A 12,028-nucleotide genomic window follows, 5' to 3' on the forward strand; every position below is an offset into this window, starting at 1 on the left:
GCATAAGTATTATAGAATACTTTAATTTTAGTGTTTACTATGTACATGTACTGTTGTAAAATAAAATCACAAATTTATTTGGATAAAGTGTCATGCTTTGTAAACTATTTACTTCTTATTCTAAAATAAACCTCGAAAAGAAACAGGATTTAGGCAACTGCCCAGCTCTATGCCCCGCCTACGTATCTACCTCATTTATCATGTAGCGAATGAATTAAGAGGAAAAAGTTAGTGATACCGTTGGACATCCCCATACATTTCTGTAGAATAAAGCATCGCGTGAGCCTCGGGCCTTTAGCAGACAATATCTGAGACTCTTATCATACCGTGATGTTGATATATACGCAATTTTATTTTTTCTCTAATTATTTAAATCTAAACCATACTGTACCTTTTACTTATGTGGCAGTCTCGGTTTTTCACCGTTCTCGAACACCAGAGCGACGATGCGATGTGTATAGATTTATCATTGTCGAACCCCTAATGAATGAGGATTTGTACTCATATGAATACACTATTTAAACAAAATAAAAGGAAAGACTTTATGTTTTTTTTCTCTGAAATTTTCCGATGCAAGTGATTTTCTTTGCAAGTTGCATATGAACTTGTCATGTTAGAATTCCAGTGATGAGCGGAGATGTACATTTAACAAACAACTTCACACAATGTAGTGTGCTCCCCAAACGAGCTAATAAAGTTTAATATTTTTTATTCACTACAATCAACATAGGTCTTTTATCTTTCTGTAAATTTAGAATGTTCTTGTATCTTTGTTAATATTGTACTCGTACAACTAGAGTAACGTAATATAACGATCTTGTCTGGTTCCCTTCATGTGCTGTCCTGTTGCTACACAAACAGGGAAGATGTTTTTTTAAGATATCAGGTGCATGTGACTTCAAAGAAAAGATATGAATTAAAGCAATAGAGTCATTGGAGAGGCAGCACTATCAAGATTGATGTATTTCTATAGCTAAGGACCAGATTTATCCTCAAATTAAACTGGCTTACACACAAAGAAGTCAATTTTCATACAGTTATCCACATTTAATGCCTTCTCTTCGCTCTTAGTGAGCTATGATTATTCCTCTGCCACTTTAATTTTATTCCTCTGCCACTTTAATTCTTTCTACGTAGTTGTTAATTAATAATTGGTAATTAATATTTTACAGAAAAATGAGTCGGCATCGTGTTCTACCATAGAAAATGATTGCATTAGGAATAAATTATCCTATGTGATCAAAACATATTGTTGGCATTGACATCTGAGTATGAAATAGACGGCAATGCTTTTGTTTATATTGAAGTTGATATATTCCGAAAATGTGCAATTTTACGGATAGCAATAATGTTAATGCACAGCTGAACTTAATAGTTATAAGCTTATTTGTTTCATATCAATGATTATATATGTCTCTCATTTTGCCAGAGTTTTGTGCATCTGTTAAAATAAGTCCCTTGAATGTTGCCTGAACACCCACAGAAGACAAAGATTGAAAGTGGATAAGCAGAAAAGTCTTGATCACGTTTACATGATGTATGATGATCTTGAGATTCTGAACTTTTCTTTCTTGTTTCAGACATGTCTGCAAGACAGGAGCAAGGTACTGAGTTGCTTTTAATAAGGAGTATTGAAAAATGGTTGGATTGTGGATCTCACATGTGTCACCACGGTTCAAAACCGATGTAAACAAGCAAGAAAGTGACAGTTATTTCTAAATAACCTTTTTGAGAGAAAAGATGGGAAACTATTTCTTAGCCTATAAAAGACTATACTATTTTCTGCTTCTACAAGTTTGAAATATTTTGGATTTACTTGTATTTTAACGATGGAATCCTTGGCCAAAATTTCGAATCGACAGGATTTTGTAGAACGATGCAACGCTGTGTGCGCCGTGAGTCTTTGTTTTGTATACATTTCTTAGTAATTAGTAATATTTAAGAACTTAAACATGTGTTAAAATGTTGATTTTATTCATTTCATTCATTAAACGAATTGTTTGTAAAATTTATTTTAGTTCTTTTAATAAATATCGATATTTCAAAAGAGGCTGTTGTTAACGTGAATTTTATATTTGCTGTTGTTAACGTGAAATTTTCTCATAACATGCTTAATTGATTTAATAAGCTTCTCATAACATGCTTAATTGATTTAATAAGTAGTTTGAACTACTCTCTCAACGTTGACGATAATGCATTCAACACTGAACTTTTATTCCAAATAATATTTCTTTTATGAAATTAATAAATATACATCAACTTGTTCGATTACAATTTATATTCTAGGTTGGCCGTCATGGTGATTCGTCCAAATTATCCATTGTCCTAAAAGAGATGGAGTCAACCCTTCTATGATTTACCAAATGTTGACAAAAGATGGATAAATTTAATTGATGCAGTGATGAGTACATTCAAATGGAAGACAAGATATACTCCAGCCAACTCCGTTCCATGTACATCCCCTGGTAAAAGAAAGTCAACAGTGAAGAAATGATTGAACTACGTTTTAATGTACAATAAATCATTAAAATATTTGAATAAAAGAAATAGTGATTACATGTTTTGCTGGTTGGATCCATTGTATTTGTATATGACGTCACTATAAACTACTTATTTCTTTTTTCATGATATAAGAAAAACCCTTTGCGTGAAATGATTCAAAACGTCGCCTTCATAATGAAAAAAATTAACCCTTTTAAGTTATGGATGTAATGGATGCAATAACAATTATTTTGATATATGTTGGTGTATTACATACGTAAAGCCATGTTGTTGTTTATATAATCATATACCATTGTTGTTTGACATTACTTATTATAGGAATTGTAAATGTGATTTATTATTTGTAAAAGATTTCACAATGTGCTGATATTAAAGCAGCTGTGCACCAGATGATCAAATTGCAAGAAAAAAAGAAAGTTGCCGAAAAGTGACATAAACTTGGAATTAATGTGTACAATGCATTGAAACTTACTAACTGAAGTACCACATTGTTAACAATTTATTTAAGTTTAGCAAATATTTCGTATTTTTCCATTAAAAAAAGATTATTGGGTACCTAAGAGATTTTATTCCTTATGCGTGATTAGCTAGTCGATGTTATCACGTGATATTACCAAGTTAGGTTTATAGCTTAAACATACCACTTGATTGAAGTAAGCCTTCGTAGAAAGTGTATACAACACTATTTTGCAGTTTTGACAACACGGGTTGGAACCCGGTCTCCCGCACATTTGTTTTTACATTTTGGTTCTTCTTAATTACTATTATGATATCAAAGCGTAACACATTCTATTAAAAAATTGTCCTGAGATTCGTTACAGAATAAAACTTTTTTGGTGCCAATCTGGTTTACAGTCCCTTTTTATATGCTAAAGCTGTTTTAAGAAAATCGTATATATATTAAGAAAGGTTGCCAAATTGTTAGTCATAGGCAAAAGTTATTATTGATATACTTTGTATTACAATCACTAGGATTTTATGATGCATGGTTATTTCAAAGTGTTGGTGATTTTAATATATATTTAAAGTGAACTGAAACAGAGACTTAAATGTATATGTACACAAATGGTTTGCTGAATTTATTAATTCAGTTACAGCCAAAACGTTTGTTTTGTTCACTGACTGTAAGTTACAACCACTTTTATGTGCTGTTAATAAAGTTAAATTTAGGAAAGCATTGACGAGACATAGACTTTCGTCACACAGGTAAGAAATTGAGGTCGGTAGATGGCACAAACCTAAACCTTTATCTGAATATGAAAGGAAAAGTCAAGTTTGCCATTAAACAGTAGATGAGTTTCATTTCTTGTTTGAATGTACTTTATTTAGTTATTGAAGAAGACAATATAATACATTCATAAAAACTATTTAAATAGACCAAATATAACCAAATTTGTTGAACTTTAACAAATACCAATAAAACTATTCAAAGGAAATAAGCAATGTTTATCCACAAAATATTTAATTTAGAGTCCATGTTGTACTTATAATGATGTTAGATAACTCATTTAAATGGTATTTGTAACCACTGTCACCTCACTTTGGTTATATTATATTGTATGTTTACTGTCTATGTTTAATTTGTGTTAAACCTATCAATCTCTCTCTCTCTCTCTCTCTCTCTCTCTCTCTCTCTCCAGATAAGTAGATTGAAGTATTTGGCCACGCTGGACATCCTTCTCGTGCTTATAGCTACAAAACTTTTTGATGACATATACAAAACTGTTTTCTATAACATTTTTCCCACACATTAATTTTTTAAGATATCCAATAGGAAATATCAATCAAGTGTTTCCAGTAAGGATCGAAAAATCCGACGCTCGGGCACGCTTGCGTGGCCGGTAACTCGGCAAGTTACCGAGTTACCGGCTTACGCGCGAGCCCTCGGGTCGGATTTTTCTATCCGTACCGGAAACACATGATAGATACTTATACTCTTCTATTGTCATCACATACCTGCCTCCCTTGTAGAAGACCGTCGTCTGCAGCACAATGGAAACATTGTAATATGGTATTATTTGAAAAGTGAAAACTCTTTAACCTTGTTTCCGCATAACACGCTATGCTCGGGTTGGGGACGAACCTTTTGACACGAAAGGCCATGCCAGATATAAATGATCATCTTAAGAGGGAGGGTCATAATCATGGTAGTCAATTTCGTTGTCAGTGCTTTTTATTATTTCCTGATTTCTAATGAATAAAGATATTTTGACCATTTTCAAAGCATGGAATTTAACAAGAGCGTGTGCAGTTTTATGATTAACCTTTAGGAATGGCGATTTTGTTATTTAATTGTTATTGCTAATTGTCGTATATTGGGTGTTGAATTTTTTAATTTTGGAACGTAGATGAGACGGGTTTGGCTGAAGTGAACTTTGCATTCCATTTTAGTGTATCTATTACTTCATCCATTTAATTTATCCATATTTGTAAACATTTTGTTGAAACTGCAGAGTAATACTGAATATTTGGAAGTTTCAAATCGATCAAATTGGTGTAAATTCATACCATAAATAAGAGCTTTAGGTTGTATAAATTCTCGTCACAAATGAGAAGGCAATACAAACCATTAAATTGAATAAACTGAGCATGTTATGATAAGTTTATTAAGGATACCGACTTAACAAAGTCAGCTTTATTGAGATGAGAAGAAGTTTACGTTAACGACAGCACATACCACTACCACGTTTACAACAGCACCATGAAAATTCGATATTTATTGAAAAAACTACAATAACATTTAACGAACAATTCGTTTTATGAGAGTAATGAGCAAAACTAACTTTTAAACGCATGTCTGATATCTTAACTATTACAAATGACTGACAGTACAAAACAAAGAATCACGGCGCACACAGCGTAGCATCGTTCTACAAAATCCCATCGATTCGAAATTTTGGCCAAGGATTCCATCGTTAAAATACAAAATATCCAAAATATTTCACACTTGTAGAAGCAGAAAATGGCATAGTCTTTTATAGGCTAAGAAATATGTTCCTATCTTTTCTCTCAAACAAGTTTTTTTAGAAATAACTGTCACTTTCTTGCTTGTTTACATCAGTTTTGACCCGTGGTGACACATGTGAGAACCCCGTTGAAGTCACATGTTTCCTGACCCTGTGGCATGCCGTTTAGAAAAAAAATGATTTTTAGTGGAACTGATGTAACGGCGCACTCAACATTTTCACATAAAAACACACACCTATCTGTAAGTATCATTAACAAGGTAATCCTATTGATTAACCGGTCTTAAACACGATTCATCCACCTTAGACGACTTCTGTGTTTCAAGACTTGTAGCTCATTGTAACACATGCCATGTGAAACTCAATTTATTCACCAGCATTTTCACAATGACAAATAGATGTCTTAGAGCCACACTTGTAACTCTTTATACTGTAACACCATTAACCACATGACTCTGATGACATGTCGGCCTGGATATTTCATTTTACGATGGAACTTTTGCTTTTATCACGTTTTAATCGAAAGTCTTTTTGTTACCATATTATTTTGTAAACGGCGTAACCATACTGTAAGAGGACTACACATTCCAAAGCTTTCAATTTATGGGCCGTTTTGGTGCGCTTAAACCAATGTGACCTTGCAAAGAGATATTCAAGTCTTTTTCCTAAAATACGATTGAACATTCAGGTCTAATAGGAAGAAAAAACAAACAATTCAGGTAGTTTTCAGAATTTATTTTTCAAGACAGGGACAGGGTTATTAAGAGAAAGAAATACGAATATAAAATTACATGTACACAGGAGGGTGTTTATTAAAGATATTATGTTGCAGGTTTTATCAAAACATGCGCATCGCGAGTTACATGTTTCAACTGCGAGTATGCTCATATCATCAAGTTTAAATCAAAGGAAAAATGCTAGCAGTCGTGATATGCAATGCTAGATGTAACACTTCTATCGTTTACATACCTTAAATTAAAACGAATTGTTATAAACTAATCGCTTTCAAAATCTGCAAAATCGTATCTTATACAAATTTGTGTTGAAATAATTTGAAAAATGAATTTTCACAAAATCGGTGATGCGTGGCAGCTAATAGAATGTTCAACGTTGTGTTTTGCTGTTTCTCGTTAAAGGACAAAATATTGATTTTTTTTATTTTTAATGCATTATTATTTCATACGCATTTTTGTTTTGATCATTTAAGTGAAATTAGTTAAACATAATAATGCATTAAATAAAAAAATCAAACGATTTGGCATAAATGTTTTTATAGCCCTTCTGTAACAACAAGACAGGCTCTGGTGACATATCTAGTGATCACGCCAATATGAACGCCAAAAGCTCGCACCTAGGTGGTAAGCGAGTCTGACTGCAATGCCGCCGAACCACCGCTTTCTTCCACTGAAAATTTATCGAGAAAACAAAGGTTGTTAAAAAATTGATTCTGTTTAGTCTGAATATCATTTTGTACTTTGTTGTACTGCTTATTCAGAACTTAGAAAAGTATAACTGGCCAAACATGGATACATGGAAATGGAAATAATTGATTTCAGAAGGAACAAATGGACAGAATACAACTACATATCTCTACTAAATTGCTTTCGTAGAGCATATAATATGTTCCACATCGCGCGATTTGGGGCCTTAAAACTTACATGTACTTTTATTGGGTATTCTATTAAAATATATATGAGGAAGCAAATCGGAAAAACTCATGATGATATCACTAAAAATGCGTAAGAAACGTGTTTACAAGTAAGATCATGCATTGCGCATTTCGATTTCTAAATTGGACGTCACAGTCATAACGTCAAAACAGAAGTACATTATTGACAGGCATAACTAACGTATCCATACGTTTAGAAAAACATACACGGAAAACTTCAATATTTTCGGCATTTGTTTCATCAATGATTATTATGTGCTATTTATGTCCAAAGGTCCAAAATTTCACTATGTGGTTCATGTATGTTCATTGTAATTATGCACTCATTTCACTACTACATATATGTTTTGGCCATAATTAGATTGTTTGTAAAGCCATCCGCGTTGATTCACCCAAAACTCTGAGAAATTCTGAAACTGTTAACGTTCCTATAACGTTTTGTTTTTTTTGATAGACGGCATAACAAAACAGTACTGGTATCAAATCTGAATAATTTCGGTGAATAGGAAGAGCAAGCACATATTAAGACAGATATAGGTGGGAAGGAGAGAAAATTAGTGTGATAAAAGAAAGACGAATGGGGGTATGTTAAAAAATATCAAAATTTGCGTGGTGTCTTGCGATCCAAAAAGAAGTAGTTGAAGAGAAATGAGTAGATTCTGGGTTGGGATTGCGCTTTGTAATACCTTTGAAACCTTTATAAACAGCATTATAAAAAGGATACTTTTTTACGTTTGTGTTTTGGTCCTTGATTGTTACGGTAGATGCTAGCGGGCGTTGGAAGTGTTGCACATACACTTGCTGTCAATAAACAGCCTTATTTAAACCGAGACAGCTTATTGTGCTTCCAACAGATATTTGTTACAGTTATATTTGAAATGTCCTTATACGGCATTCATTGACCAGATAATAACGACAAAATGATATCTGATTGAGACTTCACTCACAATACTAAAGCTTTCTTCGACTCCCACAATAACTCAAAATTCGACAGTATACGAACGACATTTTGATGGAATACGTATATCAACAAATCCAACACTGACAACAAGCGCTTGTACATATGATAGGCCTTAACATGATATCGACATTTATCGCTAATACAAACAACGCTAAAACTATATGGACTAGAGAAAAGCTGTTTGTTTCGTTTTAAATGGCGGATCAATGGCATAGTACTAACACACTTGCCTCAACACTAAAACGCTAATCGTCTTCAGGAGGGCCATTAACCGGTGGTCCCGTGTGCTACTCCAGGATGGTTACATTATGTATGTGCACTATGTCTAAAACTAATAAGACTAATCACTGGGACCAAAACCCGTGGATAGGTCAGTATCGCCGTTGAATAACTTGTATTCACCCGTTTCTGTGTAAATCGCAAAACTCAGGCGTATTTTTACTTTTTGTATTCAAGAGGTGAAATGCATTGAGATCTTAAACTGAATTAAACATTTCTTTTCTTAATATTATACATGTGTGCCTAAAAAGGATGAAAAAATGGCCCTTCTTTGTAGTTGATCTGAAAAACGTGTCCAGTTGTACGCACACGCAAACTCATTTGGGATATGAGATCGTTGATATGGTGTCCATTCCCTGTGTTCGTTGATGTTTGAGTTTGACGTGAAAACGGGCTCAAGTGTGAGAGCGGTAACAACTATCAAATTGATGTTATAACGTTTAAAACAGTGAAAATATTAAGTTATGTTTCACTGATGAATCATTATCAACCACCGTTAATCAATTACTCATCATTTTGTTGAAAATAAAACTTAATAATAAATGTACCCATAAACAACAGGAAACAACACACGCACGCACGCACGCACGCACGCACGCACGCACGCACGCACACACACACACACACACACACACACACATATATATATATATATATATATATATATATATATATATATATATATATATATATATATATATATATATATGTATGTATGTGTGTGTGTGTATATATATATATATATATATATATATATAATGACGTGAAATTATTGACCTTCCTTGTTTGTCTTGTTTGTCTTCACCATCCTGACCGATGCGCAGCACGCAGTTTATTGCACATTGCTCATCATCGTCGCATACGGCAAAACAATCCTTGCAGTCTTGATTTCCCTGACAGACCAATTCTTCGACATCGCTAGCATCAGTTGTCCTGACCTTAACAGCGGTATAGAAACAGAGCCAGTTAAAATGTACAGAAAGCATTTTTTTTAACAGTTGCGGTTAACCTACCATCATATTAAAAAAAAATATCTTCGACGTTTTGCTTACGATATCAAAACGGAACGAAACTGCATGCAAACCGTTAGCAAACCGTGTTCTTTTCATACTTCTCTATCCTTGATTTGACCATCTAGCGCTCTTTCAACCGCTTTTAGGAGCTCCTTTTCGGTCAGTTCATCTGCAATTGAATCATATACATGATCGAGCTTTCTCCGACAAATGTCAAGTAAATATTTAGCAAATTTTCAGCGATTGATAGTAGCAGAATGTTATACATATATCACCGTTCAACTTGGATTGAGTGATATGGAACATGTCACTTAATAAAACTTTTATTTTCGATAATTTAAATTCAAATTATTCGAACGTCGTGGGTTGATTATTTTGTTTCAATGGATTAACATAACGAAGTTTTAATTGAATTATCATAATGACAATTAAACGGGGCCAAGGAAACACAGACACCATAAACAAGGGAACCGTTTCATCAAGAGTCCTACGAGCGGCTTCGTACCTAGGAGAGACGGAGAGGACAGTGCCGTTCGTAGTTATTGGAATAATAGATATTGACACAGGTCATAACTGTATCATTCAACTTCGCACAGTGACTGGTTCTGTATAGGCAATGAATTAAACGAAGGCTTGAGTGATCCATTTGTGGTGTTTGTATTGGTGTTTGTGGTGTTTATACATATGTTTCTCTTGTTCAATGCTTTGTCATTGTGCAGTTGCCTTGTGTATCTAAATAATGTTAACTAAATAGTGATTCACTGCTAGGCTTGTCCGTGTTGTTTTCATTGTAAAATTACTTCAAACTGTTTAGTGACTGTTAGGAAAAATGTAAAAATGTCAACGCAGTTTAAGCGATATTCTTTTTTCCGAACGTAATTGAGACAAAAAAAATATAATGATAAGGACCACTTAATAAATAAAAATGGACGAACAACGGAATAGTTATAGATTTTTTAGCATGGAAAACTTTTTGTTCTAATTTATTTATTAGAATTATTATTATTAATAAAAATAATAATAATAATAATAATAATAATAATAATAATAATAATAATAATAATAATAATAATGATATATTATTATTATTATTATTATTATTATTATTATTATTATTATTATTATTATTATTATTATTATTATTATGAATCGCATAGAATAAGAGTTATAATAAAAACAATGTATAATAAACTAATAAATTAGTGTATGATTTATATGCATATATCGCACCATCCATAATTTAAGCATCAAATATCTCTTAGTAACAAATATACAACAACATAAAACAAATGGTGTAATAATAACATTATGCTTTAAAATCGCAAGACATTTATTTTTTTTTCAGTCATTTGTGAACGATCTGGACAAATTGTCGCTGGTGTTAGTATAATGAATTAATCAAGAAATATTTTTCATTGTTAATACAAAGAGAAGACAGAAGGAGAGAAACATACCATCGGTCCTAACAGAAGGAAGCGAAACAAACACCGTCACGAATAGTCCCACAAGTAGAAAACGAAGCATTCTGACAAGTCCGGATAAATGAGCTAAGCGCTCGCTCACATTGCCTTATATGTAATAATTCTAGGTAGGACTGATCTGGCTGGGTGCGTTTTATCCTCTTGCATACAAGTAAACTCCGAGCGCCAATGGAAATAGAGGTAGATGAAATTTAAGTTAATGAAGCAGACAAGCGGATGCAAAAACCTGTTCTTATATCAATTGAGTATCAACACTTAAACATACTTTAGCGATAGAACTTGCAACACATTTGGGTAGTGTCAATTGTTATATGAATATTTTGAATTAATTTCAGTTTAATAATACTTAATACTTAAAGGCAATACATATACATTAAGTTATTTCTTCACCAAACAGAAAAGGTTATTAAAAATAAATACAAATAAAAATGCATTGGAATGTCAATTTCACTCAAGATATACTGAAACTCAGATCTTTAAATGCCGTGTTCGTTTTTTCACAAGAGCAATAAAAAAAACAAGAACTAACACTTCAATAGACATACTAAAAGGCGCATTTATATAACAAAATTTCTTTTTGAAACCATCGAAACCGACCACTGTTGAATTCTTGAAAGCATTAAATTCTGTTTGCACAAAATTAGCTATAAAGGCTACAAGTACAGCCACAACCATACACAAACATGATGTCGTCAACACATATGTGAGTGTGTAGTCTTAGTCGTCAACACATATGTGAGTGTGTAGTCTTCGTCGTCAACACATATGTGAGTGTGTAGTCTTCGTCGTCAACACATATGTGAGTGTATAGTCTTCGTCGTCAGTACATATGTGTGTAGTCTTCGTCGTCAACACATATGTGAGTGTGTAGTCTTCGTCGTCAACACACAATTATGGGCGTCTTCTTTGTTTTTCAACGAACAGGTGTTGCCGCGGTCTTCGTCGTCAACAAACAATTTTAGGAGTTTTCCATGTCTTCAACGAACAGGTGGTGGCGTTGGCGTCGTCGTCAACACACAGGTGTAGTATTCGTCGTCAACACACAATTTTCGGCGTTTTTCGTTGTCTTCAACGAACATACATGAGTTCAGTAAACACGTTTGCGACAAACGTTTGCTGTTTGGTTCCCAGCTTGCAGTGTATGCACTTCGTTGCAA

The 12,028-nt window shown here is 33.3% G+C and overlaps 1 protein-coding gene across 1 annotated transcript; it reads right to left on the reverse strand.

The window, feature by feature from the left end:
• Positions 1-6,187: 6,187 nt before the first annotated feature.
• Positions 6,188-10,977, reverse strand: LOC128220429 (uncharacterized). Its single transcript, XM_052928815.1, has 4 exons — positions 10,845-10,977; positions 9,489-9,559; positions 9,155-9,315; positions 6,188-6,872 (listed from the first exon to the last, which is right to left on the reverse strand). The coding sequence occupies exons 1-4, from the start codon at positions 10,912-10,914 to the stop codon at positions 6,782-6,784; spliced, it is 393 nt and encodes a 130-aa protein (XP_052784775.1). The 5' UTR covers positions 10,915-10,977; the 3' UTR covers positions 6,188-6,781.
• Between the last annotated feature and the right edge of the window lie 1,051 nt (positions 10,978-12,028).

Source organism: Mya arenaria, chromosome 2, assembly GCF_026914265.1.
Source record: "Mya arenaria isolate MELC-2E11 chromosome 2, ASM2691426v1".
NCBI lineage: Eukaryota > Metazoa > Mollusca > Bivalvia > Myida > Myidae > Mya > Mya arenaria.

Coding starts and splice junctions, on each gene's coding strand:
- LOC128220429 (XM_052928815.1), bottom strand. CDS start 10,914: ATGCTTCGTTTTCTACTTGTGGGACTATTCGTGACGGTGTTTGTTTCG. Junction 9,560..10,844: donor TCCTTCTGTTAGGACCGATG/GTATGTTTCTCT, acceptor ATTCAATTGCAG/ATGAACTGACCGAAAAGGAG. Junction 6,873..9,154: donor AAACAAGACAAACAAGGAAG/GTCAATAATTTC, acceptor ATAAATTTTCAG/TGGAAGAAAGCGGTGGTTCG.